Raw genomic sequence first — 22154 nt, 5'->3', positions numbered from 1 at the left:
TGTATCTATCTTTCTCACTTGCATTATTGCCCTCGGTGATATATTCACCGAGTCCCTTGGATTTTAAGATGATCTTAGCGTCAAGTGCCCATTGCAAGTAATTATCTCCAGAGAGACTTAGGGCAGCAAAATCCAAGTTGTTGATTTTCGACATCTGAAATCATATGTTTCATAATTTAGATTTAAAAGTGTTCAAGCGAATGCAATCAATATGCTCAATCAATCCGGATTCTAGGTATGATGCAAATAGGTCATTTGTATATGACGCATACATGTTCAATCTTAGCATTCAGATTCTACATGCAATCAGTTTGTACTATTATGCATGCATGATGCAAACAAGCCGCACGGCTACAATCTTAGCAAACGGTTTCAATGTAATCAATACAATGGTTATTCGTTTTCAATCTTAGCAAACGGTTTTCAAAGAGTTCAATGTGTAATTGCAATCAAACAGTCGAGCAATGCAACAATTAGGGTTCGTTTGAGAATGTATGAAAACTATCAATACTAGCCGGATCATAATCAAGACGAGAATGCATAAATCATTTAACCTAGCAAGCGATTTCTATTTCAATTCAAGCATTCGGTTTTAATCAATCAAACCAGATAGTATTCAATTTTAATTTCAAGACATTAGGGTTTCGATCAAACAATCAATAAGATTTCAATTTGAAAGTCATTCAATCGGTTTTATCAATTCAAACAACCAATGGAACTGATCGAAATGCGAGCTGTCTGATTGCTGAGATCGGGAACGCGAGCTGTCCAACGTGCTGATCGGGTCGCGAGCTGTCTGAGATCGTCTTGTTTACGAGCTGAGGTTGAACAAGCCGAGATCGTCTGAGCTAGGATCAGAAACGCCTTGAGCTGAAGCTGACGGGAACATATTGCAAACAAGGATCGGGATGTAAGGTTTCGCGATCGGGATTAGGATGGTTCGCCGGTAAGGATGTTCGCCGATTAGGGTTAGGGTTTTAGGCGGGTTGTTTTAGCTTAGGGATTTAGATTATATCGTGCTGATAACGTGTTGTGAAACTAGAGAATAAAATCTATGTTTCTGTATTATTCATAAACGTAAAGAGCCCTTTATATATAGAGAATTACACCGTCATAGAATAATGGAAAGACTAAAGAAAAGAAATACAAATATAGAAAAAGTACAAATCATAATCTAATAAGGAAAATACAAAATGCTGATTTTCTCTCTCTCTAGCATTGGGCCGGTTATAAACCGGACCGGTTATAAACCGGACCGATTATGGACATCCACAATTTATAACAGAAAGCAATGATACCTATAAATAGTTACTTTTGGTAGAATCCATGGGGTAGAATATACTTTAAATGAGCATTATAAATGTAGTTAGTATGCATTTTGTTTTCACCGTTGACCAACAGCCAGCAGTTGTGATGTTTGAAACGTGCGTTCAACTATATGTGGAAAATATTTAGAATGGGCTGGTTTTATTTTTTATTTTGGTAAAAATGGGCTGGTTTTATGTTATTATAGTTTAGATTAAGCAGAGGTTAGGATTTGTTTCTGGTGGATACTATCATGGTTTAACTTCAAATATAACTTGGCCTAATGAAACCTGTACTAAATGGCTGCAACTGTTCGCCATTAACAATCATACACTTTCCAAGTATTTCTCTTTACAATACCTATAATGGTTAGCATTGTTGATTGATTAACGAGGTAATAACTCTACATAAACAAGAAACCACGTCTAAATAACAAAAATTAAGAAGATATAAAACTGTATTTCTTTACAAGAGCAAAGAGTAAGTTTTATCAACATACCTACCAGCTGGAGTCAACTTTCAAGTTGTAAGACTTTTCGTTTGATTCAACTTCAAACAAACACATGTGACATCATTGGTGCTTTTCAGTTTTCAGTATCTTGGAAATTTTTGATTTCACAAACTCATGCTTATCCATATAGACATTCACTAGAAATCTGTTCAAACTCTCATTAAGTGAGCTATAAATGGCCCATTGACTTGAACTTTGATGCAGTGTGAAACGTCTTCCGGAGAGATAAATTTCGCTTTTGTATATTATTTTTTTTAAAGATATTACTAATATTTTCCTTGGAATTTCTTCATCTTCTAATCAAGACATATTCAAAACCAAATTAACTGCATTCATTTATTCCAAAACAGTATGAAAGTTGCACTTCAGTTACTAAAAGCATATTATCATAAATAAACAAGAAATATAGAGTTATTTTGTTTCATAAGAAAATAGAGCAAATAAATCATGTATTGAAAAAATAAACTTACATTTGTGCAAAATATTTCCGTCTGGAATACTATATTAATCATATGCCAGATATGTTTGGACGTGATTACACTAATATTAGAATAATAGTTTCCTGTAAATTTTAAGTTTGTTGGTTTTTATTTTCATAATATAAAATTTTAAGTAGACTTATTTGATAGAGGTGTTTGTTTTAAATTTTGATTATATAATTTTTAAACTATATATTGATATCGCATTTTCATATATATTTTTGTTTCTATATATCCAATTTTTATATTATGTCGTTTAGAGTCATTTTAATGCTTTTTTCATCAATGCAGCTAAAACGTTCGGTTCAGGGCTGGGAAAAAATCCGGATACGAAGAACCGAACCCGATCCAAAAAAGTAGTACGGAACTCGAATCGAAATTGATTAAATATTCGAACGGGTTCAAAATTTTGGTATCTAAAGAACCGAAATCGAACCCGACCCGAACCAAAATATCTCGGGTACCCGAATGTAACCGAAATAGATTTATATACCTAAATATATTACTTATTTTTAGATTTAATATATATTAAAAACATCCAAAATATATAAGATACTTTTAAGTTGTCTAAAATACTTGAAAATATACATAAATAGTCAAAAGTAAATGGCTAAAATATATTCAAAACAACAAAATACTTGAAATATCTATTGATTTTCTATCCAAATATTCAAATCAAACCAATTTATATGTTAATTTTAGATATTTTGACATATATTATACAAATTTATATATAATATATTATTTTATTTTATAGATTTTGAGAAATTTTAAGCATATAATGAATATTAAAATTTTAAAATAATTTAAATGGGTTATCCGAACATGAACCGAACCCGCAAAGATCCGAACCGAACCTGAACTGAAATTTAGAAATACCTGAATGGAGCTGAAATCTTTAAACCCGAAAACCCAAAACCCGAATAGATCCGAACTGAATCCAAATGGGTACCCGAACGCCAGTCCTAGCTGGTGTTTAAAGGTTTTATTTGTTTCCGTTTCAAGTCAACTAATAAATTTAAAATTGTTCTCATACTAAAGAACAATGAAATTTCATGTCCAAGAAACAAATAAATATGACATTAAATGTACAATTAAATGTACTGTAATGAAAAAGATTAATGCATTTTCTACTAAATTTTGGAAAAGGATAATTTAATTAAAAAGAATAATGTAGTGGAACTAGGGTTTTGCTGTCAAGTGTTTTACGGTATTACTCTTAAAAGCGCCACCCAAAACACACACCCACACTCCCTCCATCGCCGTTCCCATACTTTTTTGCTTCCCGGCTCACATTGCATCCTCTCCTCCCGATTGCCTCTGATCCAATTCAATCGACTTAACCTCTCTAGCTTCTGATCATGGCGGAGACTGAGAGATCATTAGCCGATGATCGAGAAGTGATCGGCGGCCACGTCACTGGTTCCGAGACTAAGTCTCCATGGAAAACAGCGGCTCCTCCTACAGAGCCCGCCGACGCCCCGGTAATGGGTGCTCACTCGTGGCCTGCCCTCGCCGACGCGCAACAACCGCGTCCTAAGAATCCTCCTCCGCCGGCGGCGGCTCCGCCGTCGAAGTCAATTTCGACGTCAATCCCAAATCCTTCTCAGGTCATTCAGTAAACTTACCGTATCGTTAATGTCATTGGATTATAGCTTTGCGAAACTTGATCGAATTTGATCCGTGATGGTTTATGAGGTTTAGCTGTTAATCTTATTAGGTTTTAAAAGTTCACGTCGTCTGTGATTCACGCGCCTTTAAGCATTGATTTGTTGTTTTAAGTTTTTTTGTTTGATCCGTAGGGTGTAACTGGTCATGCTAAATCCAAACCTGGTGGAAAGGCTAACCCTGCTCACAAGAATCCACCTGGCCGTTATTCAAAGCCAGGCTCGAAGAGCAACCAAAGTGGCCCCACTCCTCCTGCTCCTGCTTACCCCATGCACGCTGTACCTTATCATCCACCTCCTTTTCCACCTATGTCGTATCCCACTGGTCCTGATTTTCCATATCCTCTTTATCCTCCTTACCCGGTTCCTGGAGCTCCCGTTGCAGAGTCCGCCAACGAGAAGCCAGCGCAAGCCTCTCCTCTTCCACCACCTCCTCCTCCTCAAGGAGATCCTAGACAGCATCAGAGGGGTTTTGGCCCAAGAAACATGCCGCATGGACCTAGGAACTTTGTGAGACCTCCGTATATGGGGCAAGGTCCTGGGTTCATTGTTGGTCCTGGTCCTGGCTTTCCCGGTAAGATGTTGATTCTCTGTCAATGTGTTTTAAAAGGGAACGGTTGAGCATAAATGGCGTTAAGATAGAGGATAACTAAATTGCTGTTTTTTTTTTTGTTTCTTCATTTGACATAGGTCCTGTGTACTACTTGCCGGGTCCACCCCCTGGAGCTATAAGAGGATATCCTCCACGTTTTGCTCCATATCCTGGTAACCAGGGTCCTCAAGCTCTGTCTCCAGAACAACTCGACTTAAAGGATAGAGTCATAAAACAAATAGAATATTACTTCAGGCAAGTTATGCGTCTACATCTATATATTTTCTGCTTTTAATACTGTGTCCATGCCTTGAGTTCATCTTTGATGGTTAATAGCATGTCACCTTATCTTGCTGTGCTCACCTTCCGTATATTGATTCCTTTTTTCAGTGACGAAAACCTTCAGAATGATCAGTACCTCATTTCCTTAATGGATGAACAAGGATGGGTTCCCATCAAAATCATAGCTGACTTCAAAAGGGTAAAACTCGTAACATAAGCTTGTCTTGCTGTGCATTACTCTGTTTTTGTCATCTGTGTTTTACACAAATGTGTTGCTTTTAATTTCTGTCTGTATCCTTACTCTTGAATTACAGGTTAAGATGATGACCATGGATGTAGAGTTTATAGTCTATGCGCTGAGATTTTCTACTTCTGTTGAAGTGCAGGTCAGACTACCATAAGCCATCTTGCTTCTTTTAGTAATACTCAGCGTTCGGATTTTCTAATTCTGTTGAAGTGTTGGTGTTTTATAGGGTGACAAGATACGTAAGCGTGACGAGTGGTCTAAGTGGGTTCCTGCATCTAAAAGGTCGGCCTCTGAGCAGAAAACTGGAGACAATGACAAAGATTCCCCAGAGAGTGTAACAAGCAAAGATAACTTTAAAAAGTCTTCAAAGCCTACTGTGTTCTTGTCAGAGGTAGAGCCTTGTTTCCTTTAATAGAGATTTTGTAAAACTGCCAAATTTTCGTTCAAGTTGACAGCTTTTCCGTTTGTGGTTCAGGGTTCTCAGTCATCAAGAACCAATGTATATGAAAGTGATAATCTGAAATCATTATCAGACGATTTTTCAAACACATTCTTGCTTGACGAGGAAATGGATCTGGAGCATAAAATCCCAAGAAAGAGTGGTCTTTCCATGTCCAGAAGGTAGTGTGTGCACAACTTGATTACTCTTGATATTGCTTCATCCGTTTTCCAATATTGCTTCTTTTTGATGTGAACCTGAAGCCACATATAAAGTTTTGGAGTTGATGCTTTGGTTTCTTTGAATTTATGTAGGACTGATGATGAAGACGATGATATTGCTGTTGATGATCATGATATTCAGAAACTTGTAATTGTTACCCAGGTATTACATTGATGGAACTTATTGTCTTGTCTATATACTTGAACACTGTTGGTGGAGTTAAGTCTTCACGTTCCATTTATGCTGGACAGAATAGTGGGAGAAGTGATGGCACTGGAATCAGTGGAACAAAAGCCAAAAACATTCCCAAGGAGCTTGCCTCCACAATAAACGATGGTCTATACTACTTTGAGCAGGTTAGGCTTTTCTTTGACAAAATGATATGATTGTACCTTTTCTGGAGTCTAGTTTCTAAACACCAATCTGATGAAACAGGAGCTCAAAAAGAATCGATCTGGTCGTAGGAAGAACAATTCCCATTTGGATAACAGAGACGGAAAAGTAAAAGCTGGGGGAGGATTGAACCCTAAATTAGGCGAAAATTCTGCAGCAAACGGTGGAAGTGAAGAGCATAGCATTAGGAGGAAGCAGAGTAAGGGAGCCCACAAACATCATATTGCACACGCACGGAGGTTTTTCTCTGGCAACATGAGAAACCATGGGGCTAGTCTCAGTTCTCATACTTCAGAAAGTCCGCCTAGTAGCTCCATTGGATTCTTCTTTGGATCTACACCACCAGACAATCATGGGTCAGTGTCCTAGCAATTCCATGATATTCCCAACTTATTCTTATTTTTTTGCCTTTTCATGTTTTAATAAGCTTGCTTGTGTGACGTTTCACAGCCACAGGCTTTCAAAGTTGAGTTCATCACCACAATGCTCTCTTTCTGGCAGCAGTCCACCTGTGGGCTCTTTACCAAAATCATTTCCACCTTTTCAACATCCAAGCCACCAACTGCTGGAAGACAATGGGTTCAAACAAGAAAAGTGAGTATAGTTATTCGGTTATACTACTTGAGTTTATTGTTATGGAGCATTACTTTTGTGAGAGAAGATCTTCTAATCTCATTGCTTTTTCTTTATTCTACCCATAGGTACTTGAAGTATCGCAAGAGGTGCCTAAACGAAAGAAAGAAGCTGGGGAGCGGATGCAGTGAGGTAAACCCATGCTCTCTCACCTTAGTCTCTGATTAGAGATCCTAAACCCTCTTTTCTTGAAATGTGTCTAAATTATGGCTGTTATATTTTCAGGAAATGAATCATTTGTACCGATTTTGGTCGTATTTCCTCAGAGAAACGTTTGTGCCGTCAATGTATGAAGATTTCCAGAAGTTTGCTCTTGAGGATGCAGCTGGCAATTACAACTATGGGTTGGAGTGTCTCTTCAGGTTTTATAGGTAATACCTTCATCCGTTTTCCATCTACTTCACTGCTGATAAGCTCTCTAGTTTAAACCCAATCTGCTCTATGTCGTTTTAGTTATGGTCTGGAGAAGCAATTCGAAGAGGACCTTTACAAGGACTTCGAGCAGCTGACGCTTGACTTCTACCATAAGGGAAACCTATATGGCTTGGAGAAATATTGGTAAGTGATCGTTTTTTGAGATTTGTTAAATAAGTAGTTGCTACTGAATTTCCGTTATGGAATGTGCTTTCATGGTGATGTCCCTAGCGATAATTTTTTGTTCCTAGTTTATAAACAACGTTTGGATTGGTTGATCATTGGTGATGTCTCTTAAGAACTTTATCTCTTGTGCAGGGCATTCCACCATTATCGAGGCCAAAAAGAACCAACCATAAAGAAGCACCCTGAGCTAGAGAAGCTACTGACAGAAGAATACCGAAGCATAGCCGATTTCCGAGCAAAGGATACAATCACCAGCCAAAAAGAGAACAAGTCTCACTAATGATTTGAAGAGACGAAGAGCAGAGACTTGCCACTGAGCAAATGATCCTCTTAATCTTGACCTTAAAATTTTTGTGCATCTCTTTCTGGTGGGAAGTGACCAAAGCCAAGTGAAGCTATTCGCTCTGAATTTTTAAAAGGATTTTTTTTTTCCTTGGGTGTTTTTCTTTTCTGCAAAGACAAAACAGAGAGCTTTGACTGAAGAGGCGTGCGTTCATCTTAGACAGAGTTTCGCCCTCTCCCCAAAACTTGTAATCTTTTCTTTTTTGTATATATAGAGATTTCATTTTCTATTTGCTCAGTTTTGGAACAAAAAGAGAGGTTGTTGGTAGTGTCTCTGTAGAAACAGCAAGAGATTTGTTTGCTTCAAACTTTTATTACATTTTATTTTTGTAAATTTTGTCACATTTGCGTATCTTGCATCTTTGTCGAGCACAACTCCTAGACTAGTTCCAAATGAAAGAAAACACCTCATATGTGTAATAACTTCGGAAACGTTACCTTTGATATAAACATTTTAAAAGCTTTACTTCCTTTGTTGCAAGTTTTAATTTAGTAGGGGTTATTGGTTGTTGTATTTTAATGGATTTGAAAATCCAAACTAAATTTAGTGTTATTAGTTCTATGATTTTTAAATCTGTATTAAAATCATGTGTTATTGGTTTAATGATTCATAAATTCTGTATCAAATCAAATGTTATTCAATCGTACGGATTTACTAATATATTTGATTTTATAATGGATTTGAATGAATTTGTTTGGATTTTTTAGTTAAAAATACAAAGACTCAAATCCGAGGAAAAACCTCCGGATTTGCATATTTTACTTGGATTTATAAATACTATATAGATTTCTAAATCAATCAAAATATATAAACCAATAACACTATTCAGTTGATAAGACTACCAAGCTTGGGCCAAAGTGGAGAGTGAGTTAATGAGCTTTGGTTGGGCCATTGAATCGCTGCAAAATATGAGGTTCAGGAGAGTGATCTTTGAAGCTTGTTCTGAGGAAGCAAGGGCAGCATTAGTCAACCCCCTCCCTGTTCCCAGCCCTCGCACCTTTGACTTATAATCTTGTGCAGACATTGGCCTGTTTTGAATAAATGGAGCCTAGAACATGTCTCTGCATTACGGACCAAGTGGTCCAGCTTGGCTGTCGAGTTTGATTTCAGAGGAAGCTCGCCCAACAGCATAAGGAGACAATGACAAAGAGGCTCATGCTATGGTTCTTTTTTCTTCTGATGGCACCAAGTGGCATCCTAGTTCTTATTTTTGCAGTCGTTATATTTCTGTTTGTTTCAGTTTCAAACTTTTGTATGAAGCTTACACTACAAGTTATGTGATAAACTCAGCGTTAAAAAAATTTAAACAGTAAAACAGCTAAAAACAACAATATAATGTCTTAAAATACCACCGATTTGATTATAGCATAGATCAAATATCCACAACCAACGCCCATCTAAAGATCACAGAAGATATATATCAAAAAGAGTATCGAGATAAAAGGACCGATGCAAAACAACACGTTGAAGCATCGACCCAGAGAAGAGTCTAAAGGGCACTTAAAGTTTGGTTGGTATGATCATAAGCAAAAAGAAAGATAGAAGCCGTGGTAGACTTGACTGTTCCTTCAGCAGAAGAACATGGAACTTGCAACCTCCGGGTTCAACTTTGGCATGGGTGGCACAGGGACTGCTCCAGGAGTCGTGATCCCGCCATGGCTAGATGATGTCTCAGACAAAGACATGTCCTCAAACTTCATCACGGTTCCCATCTGTGCAGCCGCCAAGTGAGCATAACAAATCGGTGCAACTGCAGAAAAGACACAAGGAAAACTTGAGATACTTGCCCAACCATCATGCATTGAGATTATTGCAGGTAAGAACGAGTTGTGGTTCATTCTCACTAATACTAGACACATCATAAAGTTCAAAAAAACAACTATAGATGAGCAGAGACACAGCAATTACGACATGACAAGGATCTGAACTTTCTATCAGCAGCAATCGAGAAAAAGATATGAGAACTTACCGACTGAGATGGCAGTGGTGCTCCTCTGGTAGCTACAAGTATCAAAGCAGACAAGTTAAGTAAACAAATGTTTCAGATAAAGAGCTAGAAAGTGATATAATGCTTACACATAGGACAGTGAATGCACAAGTTCCTGGAGGTCATCTGTGGTAAAGTTGATCTCATCGTACAGCACATGGTAGTGTGTTGGCCTTGTAGTTCCCTAATACATTTGAAATCAACAGAACAGTGTCAATCTTTCGTTCAATTAATCAATACAAAGGAAAAACCAACCGATGAGGCATGTTACTTACAATCATCCCCGCATGAGCGCAGAGGTAGAAGTCGTTGTTCCGAGGGTGACAGATCTTGCTGTCAATGATAGTCCCTGCAAGTCAGTTAGAAACAGGTTTCAGAACTCATTTACAAGATAAGATCAATCATGCTCAGGTCAAATGGATTATACCTGGAGGAACATTGTCTGGTCCTTTATCCTGGAAGAACTTGGTGTGGTGGTTCTTCTGGGCAATGATCACCGTGAACTTGGGGTTCCATTTTTCATCGAGAAACTTGCATGCCTATTAGCGTAACCCACAAGAAAAACAGGTCCATAAATATTCAACTGTATACTAAGGTCAATGAGGCTCAAGAATCATCATCCATACCTGCATCATCTGATCCAACTCGATGTTCAGAACCTGGTTGAACTGTGACTCACTCACACCATCCCTGAAAATGATGATGTGGTCTGGTTTCCTCTTCTGGGAGCTGGAGTAAAAGTCCACCAAGAGCTCCCTGAAAAGAAGCACAAAATCCCTGATTACATTGTTGCCATGTCACGAGCTACTAATACATCACAACAATCCAAGAAACTGACTGACCTGAATATTCCCTCGTCAACCATCTTCTCTTCTTGGCCAGGGACAAGCTTGAAAAGATTGTCGATCATTTCCACTTTACGAGACTGTGTGCGCACACATGCCCTGTACTTTGAGATGAGTGGCCATTGCCTGGAGCTCACCACCTATTGTTTCCAAACAAGCAAACATCAAGTTACTAGAGAGATAGAAGAGTGTACGCATGGATGACATCATTTAAACAAAATTTCATCTTACCGCAGCAACAGATGGTACATCAGACTGGCCAGGGGAACCATGGGAAACGTCCATCCCGACAATGATTGTAGGAACTTGCGTAACTGACGGCATTGCCTGTGAGCGCTCCATAGTTAGCAGTGAGTTTAGACCACCGAGCTACAATTAGGAAACAGTGAAGTCAGTTCAAGCTTTGATGTCTTTATAATCTTATCTTAAATTATAACTGATTGAAATTTCAAACTTTAGGAGATCACCTTAGCGTTGATCTTCAGGAGAACGTTGGTGAGGTACTGATCATTGATTCTGGCGGTGGGAGCAATGCACTGAGTCACGATTCCAAGCTCAGCAAGGTTCTTCTTCTTCCAAGGACCTGAAAAAAACACAGACGATTATGTGAGAATCAAGAATACGATGCCACTAGTCTCTCTTATTTAATAATATGATTTTACCATAAACGTGAGAGTTCTTCCTTTCTGCGAGGATGCAAAGAAGGAACTTAGGCTTCCCCGGGAGCTTAGACTGAATCTGCTCGAACATCTTCTCAACTCTGATGTGTGGTGGTGCGTTCCTGAACTGAGCACTTTCTTGAAAGACCACTTCGTAAGGAGGCTCCACGTTCTGAAGGAAGAACAAAAACAAGGGAGGAATTAGTAACTGGTGCATATGACTGAGTTAAATAGAGTAATCAGTGATCCCTTACAATGCCTTTCATGTTGCCGCAGCGAATCAAGTCCGGAATGAGCCGGTTTGTGTCACAGCGAGCGGAGAAGTTCACCACAGCCCACCTAGTGACAGTGGTTGGCTCAACCAGTTTCTGCAAAGAAATTTCAGTGCTAGTATCAGAGGCTGAAACATGAATCTAACTGAGGAAAAAAAGAAAGTCCATCCACCTTATTGTTGAAGTTCCAACGCCCATTGCGAGGTTGAAAGTCCTCTCCATTGCCCACTCTCAGCTGTTTGGAAACAAAGAAAGATCATTTACATTATACTTCCAGATTAAGACATGAAAATATACAAACAAGTAAAGCAAGGGGTAAGGGGTAAGTTACCTTTGGTGCTTGTAAGATTCGACCCTCCACGTGGGTGAAGCTAGAGCCGATGCTGACACCACTCTCTTGCAACACCAAGTCAGCGTTATAGTTGCTGTTCTTCAGACCCTGCAAGATGAATCAGATCACAAATCAAAATTTGACAGAAAAAAACTCTCAAAGGATAATGGACAGAAGACCTACAGTGGTTAGGGATGTCATCCTTTCCAGTGGCTTCTGCCTAGACTTTTCAACCAGGGAAGCCCTCTGAAGATTGGTAAGTGATTTTGTGTAACGCTGGAGACTCACAAGCTCACAGTGCTGAAAATAAAATAAAAAACCAACAAGAACTGTCATGAACCGTACAAGCATAATCCGGTAAAGGAATGAAAGAAGAAATAGAATTTACCTCAATGGGGATGTAAGTAGGGCGCTTTGGTTTGCCAACGTTGATGCAAGGGAAGTCACCAGAGTACTGCAGTTGGATGTTACGGAAGTCGGTGAAATACTCAAACACAGTCGTCTGATGCTCCACAACTTCGCCCATATCGTTCTTAGAATTCCGAGAGAACCTGTATCAACCAAAGACAGACCTGTTAGAAACATCTCAAAGCGACTTCAACATGTAATAAAAAATATACACTTGACATACATTTGCTCTTTACAGCGATTTTCACTAAGTCCACTTATCTTGTACTCTCGGTTTGAGGGAGCAACCTTGACTCTGAGATTCTTGAGAGCACGTCTAGCCTGATAAAAGAGAAAAACCAGATAAATAACTTCTCATCTGTAGAAATTCAATAGCACAAATGAAGCCGACGATCTACCTTGTTCCAGTCAACAGAGTAGGGGTCTTTCACATTCTGATTCGCCAGGAGAAAATCAACCACAGGGCCAGGTTGTACAACCATGGTTGTTGAAGTGTCTACAGAATCAAGAAACCAAAGTGTTACTACCCAATTTTTTACAAGGAAGAGTCTAACACACATTACCTATGTTCAAGGACAAGCCTCCCTGAGTTGTTCGGAAGCTTGAATGGAACCCTCTGACACCAACAACACCTGCACCGATTGGTACAAAGTTCTGGGCGTCATTATGGAAGAACGACTGCCGAACTAGGAGACAGCCTCTGCAAAAACAAAAAAAATCAGAAGATGTGAATTAATTACCAATCAGGAAAAGAAGGTTTGTAATAAAAGAAGCATGAGAAATAAGCTTACTGTCTAGCTGCACTCTGTCTGAGAATGACGTCAAGCACTCTGATCGCATCTTGAAGGCTGTCAGTTTCTTTTCCTTGGAGAGCGGCTGCAATGGCGTGCATGGGGATCTTTGCAGCGTAGCTTATCTCCACCATGAACTTCTTGGACTGATTGGGCCTCTTTGATCGTTTCCTGTCAGCGTCATTAGACTCATTGGGGCTACCGTTTCCAGTGTTGTTCCTGCAAAATAAAAAGTATTATCATAACATCATTATAAAGCAGTGAAGATATATTAAAAGGAGTTTGAAGCTTCGAACCTGCTAGAAGGAGCGTCTTCAAGAACGACAGAGAAGTCAAGCTTGTTGCTGGGAAGAGGACCAACGGTGAAGAGAGTCTTCTCGCCATCATAGGCGAAGTACTTGGATCCCAAGTCAGTTTTATAGGTCTGCTGAACCTTGTCAAGGATCTTCCTGCCGATACCTTTAGCCTCCACCGGACGGCCATCTTCATACGTTATAGCAACCTGCATCCAACAATCACAGAAGAGACAAAACAAGTATGTTAAAGCATTGAAACCATTAGAAAGAGACAAACACATTAGAGGAGGAGACAAGAAGCATTACACTGTAATGGAAGAACTGGCCGTTAGCGTTGTTGAAGTTCACTTTGAAGTGATTGGTGAGAAGGGGGATCCTCTGTCCTTTGGACCCAGTGCCGCGCCGGGCCATCGGGAGGAGAGTGTTTTTCTTGATGGGCTCCACCTCGGGAACAAGGTTTGGAGGAAGGGCAGGTGGAGGAGGCGGTAGCGCTTTATCTTCATCAGAACCCATATCTGCAAGGCAAAAACAAGTAGGTAAGAAACAAATACAACAGTCACAACACCAAAACATATAAGATAATATGGTAAAAGCAACAGATCAAGCAGTTGTGAACATAATAAAACCCACGGATGAAACCAACATTACAAACAAGACTGTTAACTTTTTTTCCAAGAAAAATATAATGAAACACTTTTTAGCGACATATATACACATGAAGCGGCTAGATGACAAGTGAAAACAAAAGAAACCCATCTCAAGATTGAAAAAAAGGTTTAAGCTTTTCAACAGATTATATGATAACCAGAACACATGATAAAAGCAGAAAAGAAGAGATCTATGACAAAAATAGAAACCCACACAGCAGGTCAGAGCAGAAACAACATAGAAACCATGAACCGATGGATAGATCTACGTGCAGATGAAGATAACTGTGACAAAAACCCTAAAACCCATGAAAAACCCACTAAAGAAAAATCACGACTTTAGAGCAGCGACAGAAGAAACACGAAGACTGAGAAAGCCGTACACACTTGAGAGAAAGACCGAAAAATCGAAGGGGTAAACAGTGACTATGCATGGGAGAGAAAGATATTAACACGATTTTGACTAAGAAAGTCTGTACCTTTACCTGACGATGAGAAGACGGAAGACGAGACGGAGAAGAAACCCTAGACGCTAGAGCTACGGAGAGAGAGAGGTTTCTGCGGTTTGTTTTTGGGGGTGGTTTGCGAGAGCCTGCCTGCTTCTTCTCTCCTACGCTTTGTTTTGCTGCTAATAAAGAAGCAGACGCAAAACAAGTAATAATGTGGGTCCTACTTTTCGATATTATTTTATTTAGCCCCTATATTCCTGGATTATTATATTTATTATTCTTCTCGTTTCGTTTCCTTGTCCTATCGTTGATATCCGTTTCTCCTCCTCACGTGTCTTTACTTTTTCTATTGTTAAGGAAGGAAAAGTTAAATTACTCTTCTTGCATTTATTAATTTGGTGAGATTACTAGCGCTTATCTCAATTAAGAAATCAAATATATGCACGTTCGTTACACATACCATAGATAAACTACTCTTATGCATATAAGCACTATATTATCCTCGTTAACTGGATGAACGTGTGATACGAGTGTAACGGCAGGTAACACATGCATATAACATTGTGAAATACATGTTATCTTTATATATGCTCCACTTCGTCTTCCTTTCATATTACCTTCCGAGTCTTTCTTTTAATGGTTATGGTATTAAATTACCGATAGTGTGGTAACTATATCCTTCTCATCTTCCATATTATTGCATCTGTTAGGAAGTTTTAATTTACTTTCATTTATGAACAACTTCAAGCCATGATGCGCATTTATATCCCTATGTCTACATTCTACAACATGTTATGTTACTATAGGGAGATCAAACTATAAATGAACAATCTCGAATTTTGATTAATTACAGATTGGCATCACTTTATTTTGAAATTTCAAACTTGGTCAGAACAAACGTGAACCCAAAGTTTAGAAATCGTTTTTGTACGTAATTTCTCAAATATAGAGTATAATATAGTAGTAGTAGTAGAAAACAAAATATGAAATGCTTACGTAGGCCGTGCAGTGCCAGGATAAACGAGGGAGGGGACGTGGTGAGAGAGTGTGCAGAGTGGTCTTCTCATCTTGTGTGACCGTTCCATTGCCTTTCCTATGTTTTTCTCTCTCTCCTTTAAAATGAAAAAGCAACCCCATCATTGTCATGTATTTAACTTTTCTTCTTGATTTATTTTATTTTAAATTTTTATACAAAACTTACTATTTAGTATTAACTTATTCAAACCCACTTTGTTTCCTCTTTGATGATAACATTATTCAAACTCAAAATTTACCCACACTGTCGTTTCGTATTATTATTAGCAAATTCAACCCTCAATTTTGAAGTTTCGATGACAGCACATATTATTTTGTCAATTAAAATAAAGTAATTAAAGCACACCCAAAAAAAAGAAGTAATTTGCTTTATCATCCTGTCGTTTTGAAATTCCAATATAGTTAATGGTTAGATGTGCTAATATACATTAAATTCGTGACCAAACTGCAATTTTACCGCCGCCCAACTGCCCCTAACCACAGTGAAACAAACTAGCGTAAAGATTTTACTCGCACGCTTTCGCGTTTCCGAAAAAAGAAAGAAACTAAAAATCCGAATGCAAAAAAAAGCTGTTGACATACGACGTCGTATAGAATTTGATTTTTAATAAAAAATAGTTGTTCTAAAAAAAAACGACGACGACGTCGTATCGATTCATTTTCCCGCCATCTCTCTCACCGTCGTCTCCTTCTCCTAGAAATCCCTAATTCACAGAAACCCCAAACTCTGAAAGTGCTCTTTTTGTTTGTCTGTGAGGATGGTATCGCTAAGCTGTAAGTTCCACAGGCTGATTCAGATTTTGAATTCTCGAGGCCTTCTCAAGGAGAAACAATTTCATTCAATCTTCACCGGCGTCACAGGCAGAAACCCAGGTCTGTCTCTCTGTTATTCGTTTCGGATGAATCTGTAAGTAACTTTTGTGGGTTTTCTCCAGATTGGTTAGTCGTTGAATAAAAATCTGTACTTTACCCAATTTGACCAGCCACTGTTAAGAATCTGTGCAATCTAATTGAACTGATTCAGTTACTGGTTATCTTAACGGTCGAATGTTAGAACTCAAAAGGAACTGTTTTCGATACTCTTCCTTGGTTTTGTTGTCAGGAGCTGCTAAGAAGATATTTGACAAGTACCTTACTCATGCTCGCTTTGAGTTGCTGGCTTGTGGAGATCAGCAGGATGGCCATGTTTGTAACGGTGTGGACCCTGTGGTTAACAATGTCTCCAATGATCAACCCAAAGTCAGGACTAAATACTCTGTTCCTCAGACTGCCTTCTTTAAGGGCATTGTAAGTCGCACATTTCTCTCTCGTCATGCTATGTATAGAGTGAATAGCTGTGCTACTTGTTTACTTGACATTGGTGACTTTTAACTTCTGGCAGATAGAAGCAATGGTACAGGATGAAGCTGCCCGAGGTTGGTTATCGGGCTCTGAGGCCCTCAATATCCAATTGGAGAACCAGGTCAGTTGTTGTCCCTGGCTTCATTGTATATATATTTTTCTTCATCTAGTGACAAAAGGAACCATCCATATCCACTTCTTAATCATCTGATCATGGTGACTTTACAACTGATACTCTCTTACAGAGTCATTGGAATCTATCTAGGTTACCATTTTTATCATCCTTATTCATTTTGCTATACTATATTTTTTAGTCTCTTTGTTACGATTGGCTGATCTTGTGTTTGATATCTCAGGTACCAAGTGAAGCCAGCAGCAGTCAACAGCAAGTCCCTCCTGCATTCAAGAACTTTTCAATGTCGCAAAAGGAGGAAACTCTCGATAAACTTGTGAATGACGCCTGGCTGTGCCGCACAAAAGGCGGTTACATTGGACTTAATATAAAATCTCTTCTTGACCTGCGCAGTTGTTTCAGGAACTATGAAGTTCCTTCTTGTGAGGTTTGCAATGAAGCTGATGGAGTAAAGGTCTGCATTCTCAAATTGTGATATGATATATTAGCTGTTGTTTAGTATTTGATTGTATTTTAACACTTTTTTACAGGCGGATTTGTGTCCGAACGAGTACTGCCTCAGAAACTTGCTATCTCAAATGGTACACACACAGCTTCTTTAGATTTTCCCTCAACCCTAATGGATTTTGAGTTTGACATCAATAGTATGTAACTCTCTGATCACATAAACTTTGCAGGATGATGAAGCAGCAGTGAATGATGATGATGAGGACACCGCTACTCAAGCCACAGCTTTCAGTTCTAACAAAAGAAAACATAGGAGCCAAAGTGACTCAGCTGAAAACATTTAATCTCAAGCTTCCACTAGGAGAAGAGTAAACTCGTAGCGCGGCACACTTGAGCTAAGGGGGAAAAACCTTTTAGAACTCCGGGTTTAGGGGCTAGATGGATATTTTGATGCATGTTTCTTTGTCCAAACATCACTGGCACTTTTGGCCCGGTCTAATGTTTTCTCTCGTGGAACACTACTCATGTTTCAAACTCTTTGGTTTTAAGCCTACCGTATATTTAAATTGACAATCTGAGAACTCGTTTTCTTTTGAATTTAAATTTATATAGCTGAACTTTCAAAAGTAAAAAAAAAATATATAAAAAATATCTTTTGACTTCTTATATATATGTTTAGTGGTAACACTAGATTTTGGCCATACCTTTGAAAATGCGCAGGATTAATATATTTTGTAATAAATATTATTTAATTGACAACATAAATAATAAACATAATTATGTAAAACTATTAAAAGTTTTATATTGGAACTTTTTATTATATGATTGAAATATTTTGTTATAAAAAATACAAATAATTATAAAACCATGTGAATATGAAATCTCATTACCATATTAAAAATATACTATATATCTATTTTAATATAATTTAAATTTAATTATCTATCGTATAAAATTGATAAAAGTAATTTTTTGGCCTTATTATCATAAATAATTGTAAATAAATAACAGTGACTATTTTCATTTATTTCAATATTCAATATACATTAATTATTTTATTAATTTTATAATATGTAAAAACGCAAATAAACATTAATCTGTAAAAATTGGTACATACAAAGCCCATTCCGTGTATTAATATAGTAAAAAGAGTGATTGATTTGGTTATGTCGTTTTTAAAATTCCAATATAGTTAATGGTCAGATGTGCTATTATTATCCATTAAACAGTGACCAAACTGCAATTACGGCGTAAAGATGGTTCCAGGAAAAAAATTAAATCCAGATTAAAATTAGCTGGCGGATTACGACGTCGTGTCGACTCACTTTCCCGCCATCTCCTTCTCCCAGAAAGCCCTAGTTCACAGAAACCCTAGACTGGAATTGCTTTTTTTTTCTTCTGTCTGTGACGATGGTATCGCTAAGCTGGAAGCACCACACGCTAATTCAGGCTTTGATTTCGCGAGGCCCTCTCAAGGAGAAAGAGTTTCATTCAATATTCACCGGCGTCACCGGTAGAAACCCAGGTCAGTCTCTCTGTTATTCGTTTCGGATGAATCTGTAGTTAACTTTCGTGGGTTTTCTCCGGATTGGTTTATCGTTGAATAAAAATCTGTACTTTACCCGATTTGATCAGCTACTGTTAACCTAGATTAATGTAAACAATATGCTTATGATTGGTTTGGGTTTGTTGTAGACTTGATTGTTTGATGTACATTGATTGATGATTGATGGTAACGGTGGTTATGTCAATGTTGAATGTTAAAAGGAACTGTTTTTGATGTTCTTCATTGGTTTTGGTTGGCAGGAGATGCTAAGAAGATATTTGACAAGTACCTTCTCGAGATAAACAAAGAGCTCTCTTATGTTCATTTTGAGCTGAGGGCTTGTAGAGATCAGTATGATGGCCATGTCTGTTACGGAGTTGTTAACACCGTCTCCGATGATCAATCCAAACTCGGCACTAAGTACTCTGTTCCGCAGATTGCCTTCTTCAAAGGCATTGTAAGTCATATTTGCACCCCGTTTTTTTCTGCCGGCTTTTGTTCTGTTTGTAATGAATCTAGACCAGAAGTTAAAGAGTTTGAACGATTTGAATCTCCTATGTCTTTCTCTTTTTGTTATTGTAAGTGCACTGAGATGATTATGGGTTATATTATACAACTTGTATAGTGTGAATAGCTGGCTACTTGTTACTTAACATTGATGACTTTAACTTCTGGCAGATAGAAGCAATTGCACATGATGAAGCTGCCCAAGGCTGCATATCGGGCTTTGATGCCCTCAATATTCGATTGGAGAACCAGGTCAGTGACTTCATATAACTGTTTCTTCATCTAGTGACACCATCCATTTCCACTTTTCAATCAACTGATCATGGTGACTTTTAAAACTGCTACTATTTTACAGAGTCTCTTGAAAGTATTCTCTTGTATTTGAGATTTAGTCTGAAACGATAACTAGCTTTGTCGCTTGTAGGCTTGTTGATCAAAATATTCATGCACTCTGATTTATATACTTGTTGCTTGATATAAAGTGTTTCATCCCGTTTAGGACTGTTGGATCATATGAATATCGAATTTGAAAATTTCTCAGCCTTTCTTTTCGGTCTGTTTGGTGAAGACAACTAATTGAGATCTATCACATTACCATTTTTTTTGTTATCGCTGTTCATTTTGCTGGACTATATAGTTTTGGTCTCTCTGTTACGGTTGATAGATCTTGTGTTGAAATATATCTCAGGTACCAAGTGAAGCCAGTAGCAGTCAACAGCAAGTCCCTCCTGCATTCAGAAACTTTTCAATGTCCCAAAAGGACAAAACACTCGATGAACTTGTGAAGGACAACTGGCTATGCCGCACAAGAGACGGTAACAACATTGGACTTGGTATAAGATCACTTCTTGACCTGCGCAGTTGGTTCAGGAACAATGATGTTCCTTCTTGCGAGGTTTGCAATGAAGCTGGTGTAAAGGTCTGCATTCACATAATAAATTCTCACATTGTGATTATGATATATTAGCTGTTGATTTGCCATCTGATGTATTATAACCCTTGTTCACCAGGCGGATTTGTGTCCAAATGAAGGTTGTTCGGTCCGGATACACAAGTACTGCCTCAAGAACTTGTTGTCTCAAAGGGTACACACACACATTAACCCCAATGGATTTGAGTTTGACATGAATAGTATGTTAACTTTCTGATCATAAAATTTGCAGGATGATAGAGTTTGTTCTGGTTGCGGGAAGCCATGGCCTTTGGGTAGAGTTGCAAAAGAAGAAGCTGTTGAAGCAGCAGTGAATGATGATGATGAGGAGGAAACCGATACTCAAGCGACTTCCTTAAGATCCAAGAAAAGAAAAATAAGGAGGCACAGGGACTCAGCTGAAAACGTTTCTTCACAAGCTTCCTTAGCCTCGAGTAGTGGTATCACTAGGAGAAGAGTAACTCGCAGCGCTGCACACTTGAGTTAAACGTATTAGGTCGGAGGTTTTAGGGCTTAGAATTAGATGTATATTTTGATGCATGTTTCTATGTCCAAACATCATTGGCAATTTGGTCTGGTCTAATGTTTTCTTTTATGGAACACTAATCCCGAGTTAAAACTCTTTGGTTTGGAGCCTACAAAATATTAGAATGGTTTTATTTAATATTAAAATGAACTTCTGAAAGTAAAAATATCTTTTGAGTTTTTATTTATATCATTAATTTTAAGCTGTGAACAAAAAAAAAGGATATCTTAAACTAGGGCATTGCCGCCGACATATTTCTTGATTTATTTCAATATTTGTTAGGGTTATTGTAGCTGTGAATTTTGCGTTTTGTGTTGATCATTGTTTTTCAAGTTTTTTATTGTTATAGAGTTATAGTTGTGATTATGAACTGTGTATGCACTGTTCTCCACTCACAAATGACTAAACTATATTAGTAATGTGATTGATATACTTTGTGGTGTTGTTTGATGTGTCACTGAGACTTATTGTTTGTTTATCTTTTTAATTTGTTACTTGTACTGTTTAGATTACATAAATTATATTAAGGTTGTTGAGAGTACCTTTTGTTTCTGGATATTTTTTCTCCAGTTTAGTTGTGTAAGTTTGTGTATTAAGTAATAATTTTTTTTATTCTTATTATGTTGGTTATATGTATTTTTTTATTTTTAAACTTGTTGTTTTTACCGGACCTTTAAAACAAATATATGAAAACTTGTATAAATAACTATAAAATGAGTGACAGTTAGTATTTGGGACTTAATGAGTTTTAAACGAATATATGTATTTCTCATAAGAAGACAATAGCATTGGCCTGTTGACATTGAACATGTAAGCTATTTTCATAAGACAAGAGGAGTGAGCAGGTGGAGATGTTGTTGCCGCATTTGTGTCTGTTGAGATTGTCTCTTGTATCTCCTGGTGTGGCTGTGTTTGTTTTTCTTTTATTTGATGGGAAATATGTAAACAAAAAACATTGTTAGTTGTATTTATTAGAGTTTGTAACTTACTCTGCTTTTTTGTTTAGGTAATTTCACTGATCTTGGTTGTCGTCTTCGTCTTCTTCGTAGTCTTCGTCTTCGTAGTCTTCGTCTTCTTCGTAAGCATCTGTGAAAGTAAGTTTGTAAATTGTTAAATAGTTGGCTGTGTAGTTTGTATTTGTTTAGCTGACTCAATGTATGTGTCGTTGAGTTTTAGTTGAGTTGATTGGTTTTGTATATTTGTTTTGAAGTTTATTTGTGAGATTAGACAAAAAGAGAGGTAATCATTAATGATTCGTCTTTTTTGAGATTCTAGTTTTTGGTGTTTTGA

At 37.8% G+C, this 22154-nt stretch overlaps 4 protein-coding genes across 5 annotated transcripts; 3 read left to right on the top strand and 1 right to left on the bottom strand.

The window, feature by feature from the left end:
* The first annotated feature begins 3506 nt into the window (after positions 1-3506).
* Positions 3507-8033, top strand: LOC106327587 (la-related protein 1A-like). The gene is made up of 15 exons (XM_013765763.1): positions 3507-3905; positions 4098-4536; positions 4653-4809; positions 4945-5035; positions 5151-5222; positions 5310-5474; positions 5559-5704; positions 5837-5906; positions 5996-6100; positions 6180-6493; positions 6588-6731; positions 6839-6902; positions 6996-7141; positions 7224-7328; positions 7503-8033. Exons 1-15 carry the CDS (start codon positions 3657-3659, stop codon positions 7648-7650), a joined length of 2415 nt encoding a protein of 804 aa, XP_013621217.1. The 5' UTR covers positions 3507-3656; the 3' UTR covers positions 7651-8033.
* Positions 8034-9036: 1003 nt separating this feature from the next.
* LOC106322855 (protein argonaute 9-like) lies at positions 9037-14555 on the bottom strand. Of its 2 annotated transcripts, none has more exons than XM_013761000.1 (22): positions 14429-14555; positions 13609-13817; positions 13303-13508; positions 13007-13225; positions 12779-12915; positions 12614-12711; positions 12439-12536; positions 12196-12358; positions 11991-12107; positions 11808-11915; positions 11649-11711; positions 11459-11572; positions 11208-11376; positions 11013-11128; positions 10777-10914; positions 10543-10685; positions 10327-10456; positions 10128-10239; positions 9976-10049; positions 9790-9884; positions 9683-9714; positions 9037-9463 (listed from the first exon to the last, which is right to left on the bottom strand). In XM_013761000.1, the coding sequence occupies exons 2-22, from the start codon at positions 13813-13815 to the stop codon at positions 9282-9284; spliced, it is 2721 nt and encodes a 906-aa protein (XP_013616454.1). In that variant the 5' UTR covers positions 13816-13817; positions 14429-14555; the 3' UTR covers positions 9037-9281. The 2 variants fall into 2 exon arrangements, with proteins under 2 accessions (XP_013616454.1, XP_013616455.1); XM_013761001.1 differs by having other exon boundaries at positions 9051-9463; positions 14435-14555.
* A 1533-nt stretch (positions 14556-16088) lies between these two features.
* On the top strand, positions 16089-17927 carry LOC106324878. The gene is made up of 6 exons (XM_013762873.1): positions 16089-16306; positions 16536-16720; positions 16815-16895; positions 17131-17361; positions 17438-17488; positions 17585-17927. The coding sequence occupies exons 1-6, from the start codon at positions 16192-16194 to the stop codon at positions 17696-17698; spliced, it is 777 nt and encodes a 258-aa protein (XP_013618327.1). The 5' UTR covers positions 16089-16191; the 3' UTR covers positions 17699-17927.
* A 786-nt stretch (positions 17928-18713) lies between these two features.
* Positions 18714-20981, top strand: LOC106324877 (non-structural maintenance of chromosomes element 1 homolog). Its single transcript, XM_013762872.1, has 6 exons — positions 18714-18879; positions 19161-19357; positions 19579-19659; positions 20096-20326; positions 20418-20492; positions 20571-20981. Exons 1-6 carry the CDS (start codon positions 18765-18767, stop codon positions 20823-20825), a joined length of 954 nt encoding a protein of 317 aa, XP_013618326.1. The 5' UTR covers positions 18714-18764; the 3' UTR covers positions 20826-20981.
* Positions 20982-22154: the final 1173 nt, after the last annotated feature.

Source organism: Brassica oleracea, chromosome C2 (assembly GCF_000695525.1).
Source record: "Brassica oleracea var. oleracea cultivar TO1000 chromosome C2, BOL, whole genome shotgun sequence".
Classification (NCBI taxonomy): Eukaryota; Viridiplantae; Streptophyta; class Magnoliopsida; order Brassicales; family Brassicaceae; genus Brassica; species Brassica oleracea.
This window is presented reverse-complemented; position numbering and strand designations above follow the sequence as displayed.

Excerpts from the sequence above, each read along its gene's own strand:
- LOC106327587 (XM_013765763.1), top strand. The coding sequence starts at position 3,657 with ATGGCGGAGACTGAGAGATCATTAGCCGATGATCGAGAAGTGATCGGC. Across the intron at positions 4,537-4,652 it reads TCCTGGTCCTGGCTTTCCCG|GTCCTGTGTACTACTTGCCG; the intron begins GTAAGATGTTGA and ends CATTTGACATAG. Across the intron at positions 5,705-5,836 it reads GGTCTTTCCATGTCCAGAAG|GACTGATGATGAAGACGATG; the intron begins GTAGTGTGTGCA and ends GAATTTATGTAG.
- LOC106322855 (XM_013761000.1), bottom strand. The coding sequence starts at position 13,815 with ATGGGTTCTGATGAAGATAAAGCGCTACCGCCTCCTCCACCTGCCCTT. Across the intron at positions 10,915-11,012 it reads TCCTGAAGATCAACGCTAAG|CTCGGTGGTCTAAACTCACT; the intron begins GTGATCTCCTAA and ends TCCTAATTGTAG. Across the intron at positions 9,715-9,789 it reads GTGCATTCACTGTCCTATGT|CTACCAGAGGAGCACCACTG; the intron begins GTAAGCATTATA and ends TGATACTTGTAG.
- LOC106324878 (XM_013762873.1), top strand. The coding sequence starts at position 16,192 with ATGGTATCGCTAAGCTGTAAGTTCCACAGGCTGATTCAGATTTTGAAT. Across the intron at positions 16,721-16,814 it reads CTGCCTTCTTTAAGGGCATT|ATAGAAGCAATGGTACAGGA; the intron begins GTAAGTCGCACA and ends AACTTCTGGCAG. Across the intron at positions 17,362-17,437 it reads ATGAAGCTGATGGAGTAAAG|GCGGATTTGTGTCCGAACGA; the intron begins GTCTGCATTCTC and ends ACTTTTTTACAG.
- LOC106324877 (XM_013762872.1), top strand. The coding sequence starts at position 18,765 with ATGGTATCGCTAAGCTGGAAGCACCACACGCTAATTCAGGCTTTGATT. Across the intron at positions 19,358-19,578 it reads TTGCCTTCTTCAAAGGCATT|ATAGAAGCAATTGCACATGA; the intron begins GTAAGTCATATT and ends AACTTCTGGCAG. Across the intron at positions 19,660-20,095 it reads ATATTCGATTGGAGAACCAG|GTACCAAGTGAAGCCAGTAG; the intron begins GTCAGTGACTTC and ends AATATATCTCAG.